The 23,429-nt window shown below is 39.7% G+C and overlaps 2 protein-coding genes across 5 annotated transcripts in view; one reads left to right on the top strand and one right to left on the bottom strand.

Annotated features, from left to right (window-relative positions):
• Positions 1-6,175, top strand: part of ELAPOR2 (endosome-lysosome associated apoptosis and autophagy regulator family member 2) — a 95,174-nt gene extending 88,999 nt beyond the window's left edge. The window contains exons 20-22 of the mRNA XM_021531029.4: positions 219-397; positions 1,083-1,248; positions 3,773-6,175. Of these exons, the coding sequence (XP_021386704.2) occupies positions 219-397; positions 1,083-1,248; positions 3,773-3,832 (405 nt within the window). The 3' untranslated portion in view covers positions 3,833-6,175. The remainder of the gene's footprint in view (positions 1-218; positions 398-1,082; positions 1,249-3,772) is intronic.
• Positions 6,176-11,281: 5,106 nt separating this feature from the next.
• The window catches only part of GRM3 (glutamate metabotropic receptor 3), a 102,596-nt gene continuing 90,448 nt past the window's right edge, over positions 11,282-23,429 (bottom strand). For all 4 annotated transcript variants that reach the window (XM_031506931.3, XM_021531030.4, XM_021531034.4 and 1 more), the window contains 3 exons: positions 21,467-22,533; positions 17,810-17,984; positions 11,282-11,828 (listed from right to left, as the gene is read on the bottom strand). In XM_031506931.3, coding sequence (XP_031362791.1) covers positions 11,755-11,828; positions 17,810-17,984; positions 21,467-22,533 — 1,316 coding nt within the window. In that variant the 3' untranslated portion in view covers positions 11,282-11,754. The remainder of the gene's footprint in view (positions 11,829-17,809; positions 17,985-21,466; positions 22,534-23,429) is intronic.

The following is a 23,429-nucleotide window of genomic DNA, read 5'->3' as shown; positions in this document are numbered from 1 at the left end:
AAGAAATCCTTTGCCATGCCTGAATCTGCAGGCACAAGCAAGGGGAGGACTGATTAGACAATATAACTGAAAACCTAAAGTCTGAAAATCTGAAGGATGTGTTTTGGTTTGCTTTCCTTTACCTTTCTACCTCAGAACAGCTTGTTTTCTATAAGTTTAAACAGATCTCTCTTTTCCTGCAAGCAGCTCACCACTTTTTGGTGTTTTCTGTTTGAAAGGAAACCTTATATGTATGGAATGAGCCAAAGCATTGCATTAAAGGAGTTCCCTTGCCAGAAAAAAGGACCAGCCCCTGTGAAACAGTGGATTTTTGGCTTAAAGTTGGAGCTGGTGTTGGTGCTTTCACAGCTGTTCTGCTCATAGCCTTGACTTGCTACTTTTGGAAGAAGAACCAGAAGTAAGTATTGCAAATTATGTTCTATATAAAAATTAGCTAAAAGCTTGATGGAGTGACTTTTCCTGCATCTGACTTCATGACACTCTTGATGAGCAGTGCTTTGTAGGATCAATCCATTCATACACCAAGTTGATGTTTCTTATGTCAATGGTGGCAATAAAAAATTTTGGTGAGGAAAGTACGGAACATCCACAGTAATTTGAAATGGTGTAATTTCCCAATAAGAACTGTCTTTTTAACCCTTGAAAGTTTTAGCTTTACTTGAGTTTCTGAAGCAACATGGCCTTTTCAAGTTCTGAAGACCAAAAGGGTATCTTTAGTCTAATTAGGCCCTTTCAGTTTGGTAAAAAATTAGGTTCTTGACCATATTACTTAGTTCTATTTTGGTTGTTGCCCAACTACCACTTCTTCAGGAAGCCCTCCTGCAGGAAGCCCTCTTGACCTCCCCTTGGTCTTCTGGGAAAACATGGTTCTTTTATAAGGATGAAGGACTAATTGGAGAGCAAGAGCTCAGTGTATTGTTAATACTATTTTGGTTATATATTTTTAATGATTGAAAAGTATCTAATTTCCACTACCTCAGAAATAACTATGTGGGAGGACTGCAGACAATCTAAATTACAAAACCCCTGGGTATGGGACATCCTATGAAAAAATCTATTCATGTGTGGCTTTATATCTTCAGGCTGGAGTATAAATATTCCAAATTAGTGATGACAACAAACTCAAAAGAGTGTGAACTGCCAGCTGCTGACAGCTGTGCTATAATGGAAGGAGAAGATAATGAAGAAGAAATTGTATATTCAAATAAGCAGTCACTGCTGGGGAAGCTCAAATCCTTGGCAACAAAGGTGAGTAGTAATTACCAATATTAATACTACTAATAATTATTACCTTTATTTATTACTGGATGTGATGAGCCTTTGATGCTAATTTCACAGCAGTGCAGCCTCCCACGCACGCCTCATCCAGTCCATGGTGATCTGCTGAAATCCACAGTCTGGATAAAATTAAGAAATTTTGTGGGGTTTTGGGTAAATGCTCCTTCCTGCGCAGAGAGGTGTCAGTAGCATTTTTTGTTGCGTGGATGACACCAGGAAAAAACAGTTAATGTCAGAGTGAACCTTTTTTGTCTGGAATCCTCCCAGGCACATCCATTGCTGAGGCAAACACAGCTATTAGAGATATAGAAAATTAACACTGGCAACATGGGCACAAACCAGCTGCTTGCAGCTCACCTGGGCTGGCTTCATGGCTGCCTTGAGAATAATAATTTTGAGTAGGATTAAGTTGAAGTATCAGCTTCATCCTGTTGCCCAGCACAGCAGCCTCCTCCATTTCAGTGGGAAGCAACACCAAAAAAACATTTTTTTCTACAGTGGATGTGATGTGGATTGTTGCATGTCTGAATTGACAGCACCAAAGTCTTTGGTGTCCTTTGAACATTTCTTGATAGGAGCCACAGAGAGCCGTCATGGTAGATCCCAAAAGCTCCTTGGTCTTTGTTCTAAATGCTCTGAAATCTGTGCTATGGGAAGGGTAGTGTTGTCTTTAAGGAATTCAAGTGGGGGCATCTGTTATGATCAGGATAAAGGCAAATGACATTTTCCCTTTCAAACAGTTTTGTTGAAGTCAGCTTCTTAGAAAGTCTTCTAAAAGCTTATAATAAAAAATATTTTTCTTGTATACCTTTTGTTTTTTTCTTTCTGTGAGTGAATGCAGTATAATTAAACTTGTGTAGTGTCTTTCTTTTCCATTATTATTATCTTCTCTTCATTCTTTTACTTTTTTTATTTGACTGGTGTCCTCTTGCCATGCTACCTGCTCCTCAGATATCCCTCCTAGAAGTTACCATTGCACAGATAATGTGCAAAATTTTCCCTTGACCCCAGCCTGACTATTTGTCCTGCAAAATCAATATTGTTCCTTGTGGAAAGGGGCATAAATTCAATATTAATTCTTAATTCAATATTGAGAATATTGAAGATGTAAATAAAATTAAATCACATAAAATTTTCTGGTGATGTTGCAAAAATAGAATTAAGCTTTAGTACTTCAGTATTCAGACAACTTGAATGCCTACTTGTATTTTTTTAATGTTCTTATATCCACTGTAGCAGTCCTCCTGAGTGTTCTCTCCATTTTCAACTAGCTTGTCAGATATTTCTAAGCTTGTTCCTTTTTTTACTGCTAGATAACAATAGCTGGTAAATTCGACTCTCAGTACCTCATTAGCTTACTCAGCTCTGTGTCCTGTACCCCTGCAGATAACTCAGATTTAATTTATATTTATCGAAAACAGATGTTATAGGCATTGCTTTTAATTTATGCAAAAGATGAAGAAATTAATGTCCTGTTACATATGCATGTCAAATACAGAAAAATATGTGGAGGAAAATAGGGAAGGAAAAGGAGAAACATAAAATGAGAGAGAAAGAAAATCTGCAGTAGCCTAACTATATGTTCAAGCTTCAGGCTATGGCATTTCTGTCAACATGTCATAAAGGTGTCAGTGGGTTTGAGTACCCAAGGGATTGAGGGCTAGGCCTGTAATATAGAAAGGGATGACTTATTTTTCATGAGAAGATATAAGCCAAATAATTACAAACCTGTTTCAGATTGGGAGCTGTTCTAGTTCTGTCTGTTGTCTCCAGCACAACAACACCACACTCTTCAGAACATGGATTTTTCACTACATTAGCATAGGACAATTTCTCCCCTTCTTTCTCATGTCTGCACCAGGCTGTCCTGATCTGTGTGAGATGGCTTTAAAAATCAGATTATGAAGGTAGTTCAAGACAGTTTGCAGACTATTTGGGTTGGTATGTCCACATTTCTCACTCGCCCTGATGTTTGCTGACCAAATGGCCAAGGCTGTCAACCAGCAAATGGAAACAGAGAAAACTCAACCCTCTGGCCCTGATTTTTAAGATGGAAATTAATATTTTGGCTTGTGGGTCTCCCAGAGAAGGTGGTGTGATTGGAATCCAGGAGCAAGGCAGTGGTGTTCACACTCACGTGCTATGCTTCAAGGAAACACATTAATATATGATAATAACCATACAAATGGCTAACTTGCAATTCCCCAGCTCAGACTACCTGTCCTATTCTCTGAATATGAAATGCAGACTTTCCCTCCACCCTCTTAAGTAAGTACCATGAACAATAGCTATAGCATATTTTTATTTGTTTTGCAAATTTTTACAGGATTATCAATGTTATTAAATATTAAAGGGTCAAACCTTGCGCTTAAATACTGTAGTAATATTAAAGTGAAGATTTTGGCAAAGGATATTGAGAGGAGAAGTGATTGTGCTGACTGCTGGAGAGATTTTGAGGAAATCCAGTTGATGGGAACTTCTCTTTCCATTGCAGGAAAAGGAAGATAATTTTGAATCTGTTCAGCTGAAATCTTCAAGATCCCAGAATATATGAAGAATTAATGCTGCCTTCAAAGGAACAAACCTAATTTCTATTTTTACAGGACTATATTTTAAACATATTCTGGCACACATTTATATTGGTGATCTTGGTGAGAAATGCTTGACCTTTTAGGAGGAAAGAAGACAAGAAGCAAACCAGAAAATTGGATTGCCTTACCAAGTGATTGAGTACCTTGCCAAAAAAAGCAGATTCTTGGATTCCATACTGGGAATGAAATTCAACTCAGGAAGAGATATACATACTGCAAATAACATGAATCTTTTGCATTCACCTGGGCAACACTCAGGCATGCCATATGATTTATAGGTACTTTTTGTTTCCTTCTCACTCCTGTGTATATTCCTAAGAGATTATTTTCAGAGAGGCCTGCAACCTCCTGCAAAGGTTGTGTGTTGTTTACTCGCATAACTGTGAGTCTTTCTTGAAATCAAAATTGTGAATGGTACTCGGAATGAGCCTTGGGTGAGTTTTGAACTTCGGAAAATACTTTTGATTTTAATGCTTTGAAGGTCTGGATGGTCTGTGTTGACCTCTGATGCAAGAGGAATTGTGTTGCACCTGCAAATTGAACCCATTCTGGTGCCTAAGTCATGGCCTAGTGCTATTAAATTTAAACTTGGTTACAGCTGTTGTGTGAATTATGGGTCTGGGCCCATGAGTTTGTAGGCAGTAGCAGATTCAAACTCTTTATAGAGAAGTAAAGTGGTACCTACAGTACAAGTTGCACTTGTCCCTGTCTGTGGAAGCTTGTCCTTTCAAGAGAGGTCTTTTCCAGATTCAGTGTTCTCCCTTGAGCTATGTAAATGTCACTTTTCCCAGGGCTGGGAACCAGCAAAACCTGAACTCTGGAGCAAAAATCTCTGCTTTTGGGAATCAGGGATCAGCTCCGTCAGTTGGGACACTTGTTAGAAATATTCAGCCTCTTTATTCCTGGGCCCACGCGAGGAAGTGGGATGGATGGATGGATGATGGATGGGGGAATAGATGGATGTCCAGCAGAGCTGAGCATGGTTTATGTACTTGCACAGGATCTAAATGCATCCTGTGTCAGTGCAAGTAGCAGCTCTGGAGGAAAGGCACAAATGGTGCCTTGGAAGCTGGAGGCTAGGTGGACTTTTCCATTAAATCAGCCACATTATAAGCATGTGATCTTCATAATATCACAGTGATAATTTCCTGAAATTCCCTCTGAGGTCAAACTCAAAGGAATCTGAAACTTAGGCAAAAAATATTTGAGTAAAATTATGTAAGACTTGTATAGAGCCAGAGAAAATGAGTAACAATTCTTGTATTGACCTCTGGTCTGACTCATATTTCCATTACAGCAAATTCATGTGAATTGTGGAATGCATCAAAACCAGAAAAGAGATATGGGCAGAAATAGTCTTTTTACTATAAGGAATATAGATTTTTGATTTTATATGACTGAGCTAGGTCTATCAATAAAAGAGGGCCCACTTTTAAGTAAAATTTAAATTAAACTGAATTTTCTGCACTCTAAATATTTTATTATACTCTAGATGTGAGCGAAAATTTTATGAAATTTAGATTTGTTTTTCATTCAGGAAAATTCAGCTCTGTTATTTTATAGTTTCAGTCAAAGAACACACACTTTACTCTCTTGATGGGAGTTCCTTCAGGCATCTTAACTGAAGTGGTGTATGTTTTCTGTTGGTCTTGAAAAGGCACTTCACTTTCCCAACAAAGATTTTTATGGGGTAATGTTGAATGTATATTAAATACACATTCCTTTTTGTATATTTTGTACCATTGCACACTTATTATTGTACACTGTATTTGTTGTCATGATGTCATTTATATATGGTTGTCAAAGATGATATGCTCATGGAGTAAATGGTAATGGCTTTGGGATTTCACTTCTTGAATCTTTTATGATGAAGGGTTTTATGTTGTTGATTTTTATTCAACTAGTGTGTTGTAGCATCAAAGATATATATCTGATGGACATTCATAAAATAAAGTAAAAATATATTTGAAATTTTGGACTTGAGATGTTTGGTGGCACTGCAGCCTTTCCTGAGTATTGCTGGTCTTCAGTAATGAGTAGAGCTTTTCACTGCCATCAAGTTGTATTTGTCTACATCTCCTTTAATTTTTCCCCTTCTCTCTCCATATGTTTTCTCAGCCATAATTACAGCTCATTCTCTAGAACACCATTTCTTTTTTTATTACTGGACCCATATCCCTGTAATGCAGAAATGCCTTAATTTTTATGAACTATATTTATTTTGACTTAATACTGCACTGGTTTCATTGGGTTCCCTCCTCTTTCCATTATATTTTCCAAATAAAATGGAATGGAATTTTTTGACAGCTGTGACAGACTTTGCTGTATGACTCTTCTCAGCTCTGCTTCCAAATGGTTTATCATTATGTTGTTGAAAATTCTCCCAGGCAGTCTAATGGTGGGTGTATCTGGTGCAGTGCTAACACAGTGGGACACAAACCAATACTGTAGAATTTACTTACCTTAAAATAAGAAAACTGCATTTTCCAAGAATTAAGCAAGCGTAAACTGAAATATTTGAGCTGATTTCTGCTATTAATTTTTTTTCTGTTAAAGATGTAGTAGAGAGGGGAAGTTTCCATTTTCCCATAAGGGACAAATTTTGGAAACCTTTAATAGTTCACTAAAAAGTCAGCTGTGTGTGACCTCTTCTAGTGTTCTGCCAAAATATACTTACAGCAACCTCCCCCTTTTCTTCCACATGGAATCACATTAGAAAACTGTTATTTGATGCCACAAAACAATGTGACTCAGTCTGTTATGTGTTCACTTGATTAAACGGAATACATTTTGTTGCTGCATTTGCATGCTTTTCTTTGAAATCTGGAGTTAGGCAACTGAATCTCTTTGAGGATTAAGCACATTTTAGTGGTGTCTGTATAAATTATTGGCAAATTAGCAGAATGTCATTGTCTCAGCTTTGGCAGTGTGTGCTAGGGGGAAAATGCACAAAGAATATGTTCTGGCTTGGTTCTGATTGTGTTAGTTGGTGTTTGTAATACAGAATACAATTGATTAAAGTTTGGGGAAAACTGTCTTAGAGCCACAGAGGGAAATTACTGAGTAGCTTCAGTGGTCTATAATCTTTGTTCAAAAAATGGATTTTGCTATTTGCTTTTTGAGAAATGGGTTCTGGGATTCTTTGATAGTAGAGGGGAAAGTTTGCAGGTTTTATCCTTCCAGAGCCAGTAGTACCTGTAAAATCAAGGTACTTAATGAGGATCAGATAGCAGCAGATGTCACCATTTAGGAGCCAGTGGTTGTTGAATCTTCTCCAGCAGTGACCAACACAGATGCTTCAATGTAAATGTAGAAACAGCTATAATTCATGCTGACACACCAGTGGGGATTTCCTCCTCAGCAAGGAGTGCTGCTGGTTGGACTTAAATAGCAATTGTAAATAATGTTTGACAACTTCTCTGGGAAGCACATTCCAGACCCTCACCACCTTCAGAGTGTTTTCTCTTAGCATGTAATCTAAATATCCCTTGTTTTGGTTTGAAACCATTCACTTTTGTTCTGTTATTATCTGCCCATATAAAAAGTAACTTTTTTATAAGCCCCCCTTAGGTACTGGAAGGCTGCAATGAGGTGTCCCCAGAGTCTTCTCTTCTCAGTGATAACCTCAAGAGAACTCTTACGAAGTTCTGCTTGTCTTTGATGGTGTTCTCTCTTAGTTTTTCCCCTTATGTGCTACATTCATTGAATTCCCTTGTTTTTATTTCTTGCTGAAGACTTTTGAATTGTGCTGCTTTGGTAAGATATAAGGGGAGAGGAATAGAAATAAAAGGAAGTCAGCTCATCCTAGAACATGCAGTGTGTGTCACAGTGTACAGTGACATCCCCAGTCACCTGTCTGGGGGTGCCCACACTGAGTTCATGCAGCAGGAACAAGGGAGACACAAGAACAGAGGTGATTTTAGGCTGCCATTGTGTTTTGGTTGTTCCTCTGGATCTGTAGAGCAGGAGCTCATCAGGAAGAATTCTCTAAGTTCCATGTACTGTGAGGCTGATGCTGTAACAGCACCTAAAAGACACAGCAGGGTTTTGTGATGTGTATTTGCTACCCCATAGTTTTTCTTTTGCAGAACCAATCCAGCCTGGTCCTGGCCTTTTCTTGTTGCAGTAAGAAAGCTCAGTTTTGCCTGTGTTTGTGTTGCTGGGAAGCTTTGAGGTGGCTCTGGACAAACAGCGCTGCCCTTTGTCTTGCAGACTGCTGGCATCGATGAGTAGGCAATGGCACCAAGGACATCAGACTCCATGTGGTGATGAGTTAAGGGTTTGCTTTTATCCCCCTTACTCTAGTTGTACTAATTGGCTGAAAGATTGCAGTGGAAATCTCCTTAAACAGAGCTGAAATTTCTGGGTGTGGTCAGGGTATTTTGGACATATTTTTTCTGATTTCCAGAATTTGTTCAATTCTGGGGGAACATAATATATTTTAAATAGATTTTGATTTTTCAATTTGAAATGACAATTCATTTTTAAATTGGTTTGGCTATGAGTGAAACCATCTGTGTTCAATTAATTAAAGAAAAACAATCTCTTGAAGAAAAAAAATATTTTGGTGTTCCACAGTAGACTTTGGCCTTGCTTTCAAAATCTTTGAAGATTTAAAAACCAAATAACTCTTCTAGAAAAACCAAACCACCAGAAACTACACCCAAACCCATGAACAAAGAGAAAAAACTCACAAACCTTGTTTATTTCAGATTGGCCTGCAGTAAACTTTTTGAGTCTTATTTTTCTATTCTGATAATAAATAAAAAGTGATCAGTTTTTCACAAACCTTTCTGCAACTGTGATTTTTATCAGAGAGCTGAGGTACTTGGAACTTATGACTTCTGAGTAAAAAACTAAACTTCTCTTCATCCTCCAGTTAGGTATTGTAGATGCTGGGTTAAGCCTTGCTCTCATTCACAGCATTTTCTCTGATTTCAGCATTTTACTCTCGAGTGTGCAGGGTTCAGAGCAGTGTGATTACTCTCAAGGCTCACAGTCTCGGTACTTGGGAGGAACTGTGATAGGACCCCTTCTGCTTTGTGGTGAACTGCTCAGATCTTTAAATAAAATGGGAAAATAAAGATACTGGAAAAGGTTTGTACTCTAAATTCAAGGTTTACATAAATAGGTACAAAAACGATAAGCTGTTATAAATAGAGAAAATAAAGTAGTGATGTGAGACAACAGCAAATAAAAAAAACCCCTAAAATTCCCTTTCTTAAAAGGTTTTCATGCCCATATGGTGTGGAAAGCCTCTGCTTTGTCATTTTCCTTTTCTGTCCTGCTGTGGTTTGGAACTGGATTACTTCATCAGGCAATACCAAAAAATCTGCATCTGCGGACATCCAATGGAAAGTAGTGAAAGGCTTTCAAGACAAAGCCAAATAAAGACAAGAATGTCAGGAGCATTCAGTGGGGATGGAAGTCCAGAGCTCTGTGTGTTTTGGGTGTTGGATTTTTTTGTATGAAAACTCCACATGCAAGTGGCTTTCAAGCCACCTAAGTATTCATAGCAGGTGTTCAGACACAGACACTGGGTCATTTTCTCAATAGTGCCACCAAAATGAATGAAAATGCCAGCACAGTGAGATCCTCACCTGCTACAAATTAACTTCAGTAATGTCAACTTCGACTCTGGGGCTGGAATTCATCTGACACAATGCCTTAATTTTTAGTGCAAACTCTGTGATCTGAGTAAGCTGCACTCGCCTTTATTTGGAGAGTTTCATCCCTGCCTGAAGTGTCTGCCTGAGAGAACCAGGGGAATTATGCTGCTTCCTTCCACTGAGTACAAAGGGAGAGGGGCTGACAATCTCAGATGTAGCTATTTACTTAGTCCTTGTAAACAATGAGTGTTAGATGAGGTGCATTTGACCCTGATTGTGGCTTTCCATAAAAATTGAGAAGAAACTCTCATTGGCATGGGCATTTTATGAGCTCCATAAAGATGAGACATCAGAATTATGTCTGACTTTTTGTCACATGTGACTAGCCTCTTAATCCACAAAAGAGCACACCAAGGTCAAATGAGCCAACCCGTGGTGCTTTAAGAGGTCTTGATTGGAAAGGAAGACTCCAAGCCTGCTGTCAAAACTTGACACCCTGTCATCAAGGTGAGAAATAAGCCTGAAACATCAGATTGTGGAGAGGACGAAGCTGAATGCAGAGCTCTGCAGGTAGGGTGTGCTCATCTATGCCCATTCTGGGTAAAGTCACAGGGATTCCTGTTCTGGACAGCTCCACGATGCAGAGACTTAAATGGCTGCCTCTCTCATGGAAGTGTTGCCATCAAGTGGTCTTTGCTGGTGGACATGTGGATGTTTAGAAAATACACAAGCATCCATCTATAAGTAGGAATTTTAAGAACCTGCATCTTTAATATTTGCATTCCAAATAACAGCTACTTCCTTTGCCAGTTCAGCCCTTGCAGCTTACCAGAAATGTGTGGAAACATCTGCAAGTGCAGAAGAATTGGGCTCCAGAGAACATGTACATCCCACACTCTGTACCCATGGTGTCTGACTTTCAAGCCTCGCTGGTGTTGCCTTTGAAGTCAATGAGAATTTTGCTATTGACCTCAGCTGGAATGAGATCAATGGGAACAAGCCCTTAGGTAAATATGCTCAGACACATTAATCAAAGGTGTGTTTGTTTCCTTAATGACTTTTTAGACCTGGCAGAAGAGAGGATTTCAGAATGTTTCAATAGAGTGAGGGCAGCTTTAAGAGTGCAGATTCAAAAGCCAGACTTTTAAGGTATTTTGCAATTGTCTAAGTAGGTGGTATGTATGTCTTGAAGCATTTGGTTTGAATGCAAAGGTCACCCCAGAGAAGTGTGTAAATGTCTCCTGCATTCCTCTTTTTTGACTTTCTGGTCTCTGTGGTGCTCCAATTACCTTTCTGTAAATTACCAATTACTATTGATGCAGACAAGCTGAACCAGCTTTGTTTTGTCTGGAAATATTAAACAGTCTTAGCTAATTTTCTGACAGCTTTTCTTCCAACCTAATCTAAATTTTCTTTGTTTTTATATGCTACCAATCTATTCTGTGCATGACAGCATTTAGTCATGCCAAATGAGTGAACCAGGAGTCAACAATTTTTTGCTAGTATCTCATTAAGATGAAATTAGACATTTTCACTTTTGAAAATTACCCTCTATTTTAATAACAGAAAAAGAAATTGAGAAGCTTTAATAATGTGGGAGTTTTTTAAGAAGGAATTTCTATGTGACTGAAAAACATTAATCATAAGCACATATATTGTGATATGGACTTTATAATGCAGGCACTGACCAATGTCCAAATACCTGTGTGCACACACTCCAGACTTTTTATCCTTTTTACTTAACCTCCTCTCTAGAAAAATGTAATGACCTTGAGAGAGTAAGAAACAAAAATGAAACCATGCTGAAAAACTTTTATCTTTTTATTATTGGTGCCTTTACATTAATACTGCTGTTTTGTGCTGAGAAAACCAATCTGTTACACGTAAGGTAACTGTAATATACAACATAGAAATGCAGTCTAAGTTAATTACAACAAGGAGCTACAAAAAAAATTCGTAGGAAAGAAGTCACCTAACATTGCAACTGTGCTTGCAACAATCACTCCCTTACTGCAGGACTATGCACATTTTGAATCATGGTTATTTACATGTCCTTTACAACTGTTAACAACAGAAGGGCTAAAATCAGTCTAAAAAGTTCCAGAACATCACTATATACTGTACAATCCTCAAAAATAATTTATTACACTGTTTCTAAAAAAAGGTACTAATTTTGCTTGGATGTCTTTTGTTTTCTGGTGTTCTCTGGAGTGCACAACATGTGCAAAATTTTACCTAACAGTCTAAAAACTCAAGAACTGAACCACGAGCCACAATCACAGAGACGAAGTGGTGGAGTCCAGAACTTCCCTCCCGTTGCACACGGTTGGCACGTACATGCTGGCAGATGCTGGAAGAAAAAGAGAGGGGAAAATCAACTGACTTCAGCACAGCAAAAAGGGGATTAGAACACAGGATTAGAATTTGTGTTGGTCTGGACCATGTCACCCCAAGATGCCAATGAAAAGTCACTGCCTATGTCAGCAGCAGAGCTGATGCAGGTGCTGCTTGCACCTTTACATGGCAACTCAGACCTCAGGCTGAAGCATCCTCTGAAGAAACCTGATTTCACTTTGCTGCCCACTGGGAGCACGGCGGGTGATTACACTTCTCTAAGAAGTGTCAGAATAAAATACATGACTTTTTTCTTTTTTTTTATGATTCTGTGCCACTGGTCTCACATAGTAGCACTTTGCATGGCAGTGTGAATTAATACAGCTATAATGGTATTAAAATACCTCCGTAGAAAAAAGTGAGCCTTTGGATTTTTTGTGTTTTATTGGCAAGAAATGCTAAGGTCTGATCCTTTAAGCTTTCACATAATGGGAGCAGACATTAATGAAGAAAATATATGTAGTTTTAAATACAGGAGATAATCTACCATATTAGAATTCTGTGTCAATCACATTTTAATTACTAAAAATAAGAATTCTAAGAACATATTGGGTGAAGAATTTTTTTATTAACTGAATTTAAAAGCAAGATTATTTCTCACCTAATCCCAGAATAATTTCTAACTATAATATACTTCACTTCTAGGAGCTCTGGATCAGGATTCATTATGTGTCCAGGGATAAGGACCAGATTCTGATAAAGTTGTTTACATGATAGAACATTTTGTACATCAGTTTTGCATTGCTTTAGTGGTATTAGGAGACAATTGAAGCTGAGTATAACAATCTGTTTCCAAATGTATTTGTACTTTGAGCAGAGAATATATTACTCTATTCTGCTTAAGTCTTGTGGATTTTAATTTAAAAGCAGACTCTTTTTCCCATCTTTTTTAACATTATCCATTGGGCATCAGGAACATGTTTCAGATACTCTGTGGCATCTCTGCTCAGGGCACCATAAAGCTGCTTTTTGAAAGATACATTAGGTTAATGGCAACAGTGACCCAGAGAAATATGATGCCTTCATCAAAGGAAACACATGGCAAGCAATGACTTAGTAAACTCAATCATCCAGTGTAAAAAGCAATTTATGCAGCTGACAAGGGCATGCTCAGTCTTCCACATCTGCTGCTGGCTGCACTCTCAGTTGCACACTGGTTCTGTAAAGATGCTCAGTATAATTTTTAGAAAAATTTATTCTTTCTTCATATCAGTTGGTTTTTTTCATTCTTTCATTGACTGAATAAATATTTCATGGAAAACAGAATTGCTTTAATAAAAGAAATTACATGGATACGTCTTGTGAATCACAGGTATAGATAAATTTTTGTATGTAAAAGACCACAGGGCATCATGTCTGTGATTTCTAAAAATTATTTTGTATTTTGTATTCTGATTTTGCATTCTGTTTTTAACTGGGTATAATGTGGCAGCACAATGACCTAAAGTTTTTTTAATTGTTATTTTAATTTTCTACTTTTTGTTAGAAAATAGAAAAATCAGTTCTGCTCAGGAAACCTGATTCAAATCCCTGTTCTGCTGCAGTTTGGCTTAGAGGCAAAAGAATTTTGTTTCCATGAACATCAGTTACTTAACCAGAATTTTTTTAGCTTCAGGCCCTTTTATTTTTGAAGTCCAACACACTGACAAGCATGAATAGCTCAAATACTATGGTAACTGGGTCAGGAGGATATCAAAATTGGACAGAAATATATGGTGGTAGGCGAGAAATGAGTGCCCTTGCCTTTTAAGTTTTCAGGTTTCCTGCACAGCATGTAGCTCTCTTGCAATGCTGGGATGCAGTTATTAACTCTGCTGGGTGGAGTAAAGTGTTCACACTGAGCATCCAGCTCTCCTGAGACAGAACAAAAAACCTTGCTTTTCATTACAGACCTCAGCAGAGTTAATCACTGGCCCTGCAGGGTTCTGAGCTACACTCCGTGCCTGATAGCAGCCACCAAGGGCTTTCCTGGAATACTGCTGGATATGCAAGAGACACTTCACCTTCATTTTGTGTTGAGACCAAGGACAAAAGTGTGACATCAGCACAAGTTGTGATTTGGCTCAAGTTCATGCTTTTGATCTCCCTCTTCCTGGCTGTCCCTCATTTTGCTTAGGTAATCCAAGGGAGAGAACCAGAGGTACAAGGCAAGAGCCCAGCACTGCCATGGTGACCTTGCAGCTTTGCCTGCACAGCCAAGAACAGGCAGATCTGAATTTGCTGTCCGTGTGCCACTTGGAGTCACAGAGCCAGAGAATGTCCTGGCTTGGAAGGGACCCACAAGGGTCACGGAGTCCAATTCCCCTCTGTGCACAGGGCAACCCCAGGACTCACACCATGGGCCCGAGAGCATTGTCTCCTCTGTTCCTGCTCACAGCTGGACAACTGTGAGTTAATCTCTGTTACGTCGGGGCTAGTTTGGTGTTGGAACTCAAAACGTCCCTCAGACATTTCTGGAGGTGCCAGGCCCAGGTCAGAAGCATTTGAGGCCCTGGCAGGCAGCTGGAAGCAGCTGTGATTTTGGGTTTGAACCATGGAATGATTTACCGACCTTGCAGGAAGAACAAGAAGTCAAAAAAGTTTAGATGTTTTAGTAGAAGTAGTTACAAAATAGAGGGAAGAATTTTTTAATGCTTGTACAGGGGGGTTTCTGTTTTGTACATGGGGGTCAGAGGTTTTAAGATGGAGGGATCTGGGCCTGCCCTGTCCTTCCTCTTTCTCCTTCCTTACCTCCATGTTCTTGGTGATGTTGGCACTCACAGATTGGTTTAGAGTAGAAAAGCACCATTTCATATAGGTAATAGGCATTGGGGGAAAACTATAAACAATTAACGCATACTGTACCATATAAAAGATAGAAAATCACCATTTAATATAGGTAATAGGCATTGGGAAAAACTGTAACCATGTAACACGTAATGTACCATATAAAAGAGAGCAGCAGCCCTGGGCGGGGAGAGAAGAAGCAGTCGGGAGTCAGAGAGGATGTCAGGGTGTGTGTGTGCCTCTGCCTGAGCTGTGAGCAAACCACAGCAGCCCCAGAAGAAAATCTTTTAGATAATTCTCAATAAACTGCCTTGAGATTGAACAACAAGAGGCTGCTGAGCCTTTCTTTGGAAGCTCGGGTTGGAGGAGAGATTTTTCCACCACATGGAGCCCCTGAACCAGGCCTTGGCTCCGTCAGTTTGGAGCCAGGCCTAGGAAAATAAATTTGGAGGGAAAAACCTGCCACTCTGGCTATAAACAGTAAGTTTATATCGTTTATAGCCTTGTGACCCCTGTGCAGGCCACCTGGAGGAGCTCAGCTCCGTGGGCAGCTCTCCATGTGGACCCAGCTTGGATGAGTGACATCTGTGTGTAAAAGCTTAGTCTGAATCATGAGGGTGCTTATGAATTCAGGAAGGTGAGCTCTCCATGAAGTTTCATGAGTCTGAAGCCCATAAAAGAGGAAAATGGGGAAACATTCCAATGTGGAGACACTACTAGGGCAGCAGAACTCAGGCAGCACGCTGCCAAATGGGAATTTTTAGGACCAACAAAATATGTACAAATATATACATTTCAAAACATGTCATATACCCAAGCACACTCTTAGTCTGCCTCTATTTGGCTTAAATCTATAGTATATTTTTAGTCCAGACTTCAGCTGTCAAAATGATCAAAGCTCGACACTAACACTTAGACTACCCAAAAGCATCATGAGTGTCACCTTTTCTCAGAGTGACCAGTTTTCATGGTTCAGGAAGCTGTGTTAAAAACTCTGTGTGTCACTTGCAGATCAAGAGACACTGTGCTCATGGCATTCATGATCAATGGACTGAAGAGGTGGTGGCAGCCCTGAGATGCAATGGAGATGGGAATCTGTGGAGATAGGAAAAGCACTGACCTCTAGAGCTCTGATAATATTTAGGAGCTGGCTTTTCAAATGCCCTAGAGCTAATTGTGATGAGTTTGATATTAAGAAATTTCTGAATGATGAAAATGCCATCGAGACCAAAATAAAAAACAAGCTGACAGCCCCAGGAGTGATGAGAGGAATATTTTAGATAAAGATTAGAACCAATTTGGATGACAACCATTTTGGAGTTTTATAAAGGACTAAACAGTGAACAAAAAGAATGGAAATTAATTTTAAATAATTTTAAATTAATAGAAGGGAGTAATGGAAGATTTTTCATCTTGAAAATATTGTCACTGTGATAGTGTTATTTTTTCCAAATAATTGTTCTAGATGGAAATTATAGGGCTGTTTCCTTTCTATGTGATGGACCTGTTAGCCCTACTTCCATGTCTTTCCATGGTCTAAAAAGCCCAACAAGGTAAGCAGCCCTGATTCAATTATGTGAAAGCAGTAAAAGTAAATAACTGCAGCAACCTTTCTAAACAATGAAGTTGTAAGAGATTGTAAATCTGGATTTTTATGCTTTTCTTAATGTCCTCAAGCTGTTCACAAGCCTGAAAGTGCAGGTTTTAATGTGAAGATGTGCACTGAGGATGCACACTTACACATACATGTTTTATTCAGCCATTAAAAATATCAAATTCCAAAGTGCAGTCCAGAATCCAGTAGAAAGTATTTATGAATCAAATTTTTTTCTGACTAAGCTCATTCAATAGCATGAGAGTGTTAAAAAAACTTGGAAAGACCATTTACACAAAATCATTAAGGAATGAAAAGAATCTCATGGGACTTACCATTTCACCAAGGGACCACACTTGTAAGAGTTTTTGGGAAGTGATTGTTCTTTTGGGAGTTTTCAGCACTCCAGGCACATAGTGCCAGCTCATTAAATTTTCCAAAACAGCAAGGAGTATTTGCTCTCTGGTGTCAGGACTGGATGCAGTCCTGGCTGATGACACTGGGGACCTATAGAGCCAGATGGCTGATCTCTTTTTAGAGGACCCTGGGCATTTTTGCACAGTGTGTTTTGGGATGGGAGAGCCAGGGATGGCTGGGATCTCTTCACTTCCTAATTCTGTTAATGTGATACATAGTTCCATGCTCTGTCTGAAATCTGAAGTGCCAAAGCTTTTGAGACAGTTTTGAAATTTAAGTGACACTCAAAAACCTCAGGCTAGGCTATTGTCAACTTGCTGGAAAAATCTTGCTCTGTGCCCCCCCCTCCTCTATTTCTTATTCCCTTCCTCTTTATAATTGTAGTGTGGTTTTCAATTAGATTTCCAGGGTGGATGTGCTGTCCAGAGAGCTCTGTGAATAGGATGTTGTGTGCTCTCATCTTTGATGAGTTAAGTTAGTTAAGCTAGACAAAGAAAAAAATCCCAAACAAATATACAGGTGACCTTTTTCTTTTTTTCTCTTTGTAATCCATAAAACTGTCTGAGTAACTCACCCAGAAAAGGAGCCTCAAAACAAAATCACAGCTGTGAACCTGCTTGTGATGAGGAGAGTGAAGATGAAGGAAGGAAGGGAATCAGAGCAAATGAGTTGTCCTTGCAACAGAACACTGATTGTTTCTCCAGGCTGTGGCACTGACAAAGGCTATTGATCATGCTCTGCATACAGATGCAGTTTATGGCATCTCTTGGATGCATTTTCTGCAGACTTGGAGCCTTTCCTTATAATGCAGGTGATGAGCCATTGAGAGCACGCTGTGTTGTGGCCCAGATCCTGGGTGTGTGCTGCTCTGACAGGAATTCTCCAAGGCAATCTGTTCCTGTCACACTGCCAGAGTGACAGTGGGACACAGGGTCTTCTCAGTGTGTGCATCAGGCTGGAGTCAGTGCCCACCAAAAACTTTCTGCTGACTTCAGTGAGCTTCAGAGCAGGCTCTGAGTAAACTGCCATGTGAGGGGGATGTGTTTTCCTCTCCAAACACAAAGGAAATTATGCTTTCACAGGGTTACACAGTTCAGCCCACCTTGTCTTTACCTGAACCCACCACACCCCCACAGAAAGGTGGCAGAGTTGTTACTTACACTGGGAGTAAGTGGTCCCGGTCCCACTGACACTGAACCTGTTGAGGTGGAGTCTGTGAGTGACCACGTTCTTCTGGGGCTGGAAAAGGATGATGTGCACTTTGGGTGCAAACAAGCAGCCCAGCACAACAAATCCACTGAGACTCACAGAGATGCACATGGTGGTGGTTTGTACCTAGGAGAGAGTGGGCACAAAGCACTGTGTTTCAGTATGGAAAGCTCTGAAATGCCAAATATTAGAAACATTACTACATAACAGCATGAACCACAGTCTTGGGGGTTTGCAATGGTGCAGGCTGGTGTGAGCCTCTGTTGCATCCTTATCATCCACAATCCCAGTATCATGGGAATGAGATGCTGGTGCTGTTGGTGCCCTGGGTCTCTGCATGTCAGGGAGAGACTGATTGTGTTCTCCCTCGTTTTAGTACAGAAAGGATAGATCTGCTCTCTTTCTCTCCTACCCTTGATCTCTAACTTGATGACAGAACCTTCTGTAATGCTTGTCATGCAATATCTGAGCAATGTTGGCTGCAGTGGGAACCAGCTCACACAGAGTGTACATTATGTGGGTTTACATCAGTTGTCTCATGCAAAGCATGTATCTGAAAACCACTTTAGTCTCTAACTCCAGTTCTAATCAGAGAACTTGAGTAAGCGCTTGCAGAAATGAAGGTGAGATTTGGAGTAAAGATAATATCTGGTGACAGTTTTCAGACTGGGTCTGAAAGGTGTCCTGATTTTGAGAGATCACTTTTTGGGCTCAGAAATGAATTGTTTGTAAGGATGCAGGATTTTAGAATATTTGCCTTGGGGGGATTTGTTAGCATAGCTTTGCTGGCACTGTTTATCTTTTATCCTTTTTATTCAGTAGTATAACTAGGTGCCAGTTTACTGCCTCATTTTCAGTTTATATTCTTTTCTTCCAAGCAGATTCCTTAATTAAGATGTTGAATTAAACTGCTTTAAACTCTATTGCTTAATTTGAATGATTATACATCTACAGCTCATTTTTCCTTAGTTATACTCCTGCAGTTCTTTGAGATTAGCCTTCTTCCATGGGAATGCTTCTCATGCCTCCTTGTCAGAAATAATTGGTGCAAATTGGAAAATAGAGTAGGGAGTGGACATTGTTGCTTACATATGCACTAGCACAATTGGTGTTTTGTCATCAATGAGGATAATGAATGTGATCATTTAATACTCGTTCTTTGCACATTGTGGATGTTATAAGCACCGTGGAATGTGCTCAGTTTTCACAGGATGAGTGAACATGGAAGATCCAACAGAGCCTGCATGATAAAGGAATGGCTTAGCTTCACATTCTCCTTCACCTCTCTGCATTTTGTCCACAGATCTATGCTGTCAGGTCAGGTGGATATTGAACTGGGTGCTGTATAGGTAAGACATCACAGGAGTTTTCTTACAAAACAAGAGTAAATGAAGCTACCTTTATTTTAATTAGTTTCAAGTTACTTTTTTTTCACTATGAAAGCCCTCTTCCCCCATCCTGCTTTTGCTATGGTTTGTGCTGCCTGGAGCAGCTCAGCTGTGCTGGCATAATTATACACTCAATCAATTAAATGATTTGGGTTAAAAATAGCTCCATACCACAGGGTTCCTTTTAATCCAGGTCACTCCAGAGTTTCAGTGTGTAACCTGGCCTCACAGACTGGACTGGTGTGCTGCAGAGTGGAGGAAATCCCACTAGACCATGTGCTATACTAAGGCACATAGACAACAAGGAGGTGTTTTGGGACAGCCAGCATGGCTTCACCAAGGGCTACAGATGTCATTGATCTGGAATTCTGTAAAGCCTTTGACAGGTGCCCCCAGCACCATTGATGGGTGGGCTGTTAGATGAATAAGATATTGGTTGAATGGTCACATCCAGAGGACAATGGCTCGGAGCCCTGATGGGCAGTAGTGACAAGTGCTGTCCTTCAGGTGCCCATATTTGGACCAGTGTTGTGCAATATCATCATAAATGACATAGCTGAAGGGATCAAGTGTATGCTCAGCAAATTTACAGATAACTCCAGGCTGAGTGGGGTTGTTTCTAAGGCTGTTTATTGTTATGCTATCAGACTAGGGCTACGTTAGGATGGCACAAGTTGATTCAGAGTCAACACGTGACACTGCATGGAAATTAAATATGGACTTTTCAAAGGAAACCCAGAAGTGTAGACTTGTCAAGAAAGTATCAAAAAGATGTTAAAAGTGTTTTCTGCTCTTTTTGTAGTACTTGAGTTGGTTTATTTGGAACTTTGTATATAAATTCAATGGCTACAAGTGGTTTTGAAAACTCCACTCAGGAGATAAGGCTGTAAAATTCTGCTTGAACAATCATGTCATACCCCTCTTGGCCATTATTGTCTCTACTGCCCACTCATGTGACTGTCTGCACTGATATTTCCCTCCTCCTGTTTCTGTCTTCCTGATTGCTTTGTGTGTCCAGTGCTGTTCCCTAGTGCCTTCCTTAAACTTTTCCTTCATTAACTTCAATCCATTACTTGCTATTCTAACTTCTCCTGAGACTGAATAATCCCTTCCTCTCGTTTTGTTGCCTTGAAATTATTTATGGTCTGTGATCACGTCTCCCTGGATTTACTCTTGTCTAGACTAAATATATTTAGCTCTTTTACTGTCACTCTGCATGTCTCACTGCGTCATTTGTTACTTATCTTTGTTTTCTAGAGGTTTTCAGTACATTTCATAAGATGAGTAAAATAGTACTAAATACATTGTTCCAGGGTGGCCCACACCAAAATATCTTAAATGACATTATTAACTCCACAGTCTTATATGCTGTTTCATGTACACACTATTGGCAATAACATCCCCCTAAGGTAATCTACCTTTCTTTTTGGCAGAAAGTTGAACTACTCTGCAAACTGCTGCAAGGGCCAACTCCCACAATCACTTCTCACATCATAATAACTGTGAGATTTCCAGTGGAGCAGATCCAAATCTTTTTTCTGAAACAATTTCCTTCTGTTCAAAAATACAATTTTATTGGACTTGAAGCTTTGCAACACTATCTGGCAATTTAAACAGTTTAATGTTTCTAAAGTTTGCTGGTGAAGGCTGACCAATATTTGCTGCTCAGTGAGGTATGTGTTTTATAAAGTGCAGAAAGAATAAAAAGTTCTGTACTTAAATATGTTTGTTGAACTTTTTTAAACAACCCTGTTTCATAGGAAATTTTGAAATTTGATCCTTATATTTTTTATTTGAAGGAAATATCATGTTTTAATAGCAGATTCTTTTGCAGAGGAGACTAGTTAGTGCAGATTTTATTTTAAGCTCGATTTCTGCCAAATAACTCATTATGACTAATTTTAGGTCAATTACTGGGTTTTTCTATTGGGACTGTGACTTCATATAGTGATGAACCCAAATGAATACTTAATCCATATGGAATGCCTCTATTGCAATCAGACTAACAGTTTTAATCCCTTCCAGCTCTGACTGCACATGCTCTTTTTGAAATGAGACCATCTTTCCTAGAAGTAAGCCAAAGTCTAGTAACATTGAAAGAGAACTTGTTTGCAAGGGACCCAGGGGACAAAAGAAGTGATAAAAAGCTTTTAGTGAATGCTGACATGGTTCTTTAAAGTGCTGCATATGATTTGTGGAAACAGATGTCCAAAGACTTACTCTGTAGTCACTGGATGTCACATAAAATATAGGGAGAAAGGCCAGCCAAATGATGCATGTTGTGTACATTGTGAAACCGATAAACTTGGCTTCGTTGAAGTTCTCTGGACACTTCCTGGTTTTGAAGGCATAAACAGTGCATAAGACCACGAGGATGACATCATATGTTAAGGACATTAACATACTGGAATCTTTGACATTGCATTTCAGGATGACAGTCTCTCTCTTCTCGGGAAGCGTGTATCGCCTGGTGCCCGGCGCCTCCAGGATCAGCCACACGGACACCACCACCACCTGTACCAAAATGAGACTCAGGCAGATGAACACCTGAGAGCTGGGGCTGATGAACTTGGGCCTCTGAGCACCGTTCTTTACGCCATCAAATATTCTGGCGATGCAGTTTGTTTTTGTCAGGAGGGCAGAGTAGCAGACAGCAAAGGAACTTCCCAGCCCCAAGCGACGGAGGGTGCAGATGGCTGGAGAAGGCTTGGCTATGAAGAAGAAAGTCATGCTGTAAGACAGGAAGACCCCAAAGAGCAAAATGTAGCACAGTTCACGGCCAGAGGCTTTGACCAGGGGTGTGTTGTTGTGCTTGATGAACACTCCGATGACCATGAAAGTACAAATAAAGCCCAGGCATGCAATGGTAACGGGACCTATTGCCCAAGCATCTTCCCACTTGATGTAGTCTTCTGGAAGGTCATAGCAGCCAGTCAGGTCAGCTGTGGGCCATTTTCCAGGTCCGCAGTCTGCACAAGTGAATTCATCAGCCAGGTACTCGTAGGTTTCACAGGGAATACAAATCCAACAGCAGACATCTCCTGGTTGCATGTTCTTCATCTCATTAGGAGCGCAGGGGTCGCTGCACTGGGAGACAGGGACAGAACTCCTGGACCAGTGGATAGAGTCCACTTCTAGTGACAAAGTTTCTGCCCACTGACCAACCTTCACATAGGAGTATCTGTCTCCAGTGAACTGGAAATTGAACACGTTGTATCGGCCTATCCCATCTCCATAGGCATCAAATTTGACCATACTGTCTGCATCATTGGGAGGGTTGAATGGAGCTGAGGAAAAAAAAAGAAAAAAAGAAATAAATAGAGAAATATTATTACCAAAGCTACATATGATATTTTTTTCATCCCTTTGGCAAGAACAGGCACCTGACAGCTTATGGAATACAATTCAGTTGTCAACAGGTAAGTCAAGAGGTTTGTGTCTGTCTCAGTTTTGAACTTGGAAAAAGAGCTCAGATAATGGAATTCTATTTCACTTTACATTTATAAATCTAAGATTACCAATGTCCTTAGTTTTTTTGTCTTGGATACAAATCAGTTCTCTAATTATTTCTCCCAGTATGCATCACTGCTGTCTCTCACATTTTCTCTTTAAAGAAAGAGGTCTGTTTCTGAGTCTCAGCATTTTTTGGTGAAACTTGGCTGCCATAATACAAGTAAAATTAATGGTCAGGTCATTAAATAACAGTTCTGATGCCGACAGTCTGGAATGCGGTTGAATAGAGGATTCATTTCAGGATGATGGAGAAATAACTGTGAAATCCTCAACAATTTCTTACTACGTCTTTTTCTCTTCTGCCTCTCTTATAGAAAGTTTTGAATTCCATCTATTTTCCTTCAGTTTTATCAGTTTCTGATATTTCTTGTATCATCTGAGGTCCCCAACACGTGCTGCTTTGGTCCTATATCTTGTTTGGGGAACAGATGACAAAACCACAAGCTGGATCTGGGACCTTCTGTGAAATCAATATTGTAACACCTCTAACCGGTAAACTCCACAGAGTTTTGTTTTTCCTCCAGCTGAGGCTTACCCAGAGAATGAAGAAATATTAAAAATCTGGGAGGAAATTGCATTTACCATGTGATTTATTGGTCACTTGCTGTAGCATCAAAGGTAAAAAGCTTTACAGCTAGGAAGCAAAAGGATTTTTTTACCATTGATGAAC

This window comes from Lonchura striata, chromosome 1A (genome assembly GCF_050655825.1).
Source record: "Lonchura striata isolate lonStrDom1 chromosome 1A, ASM5065582v1, whole genome shotgun sequence".
NCBI lineage: Eukaryota > Metazoa > Chordata > Aves > Passeriformes > Estrildidae > Lonchura > Lonchura striata.
This window is presented reverse-complemented; position numbering and strand designations above follow the sequence as displayed.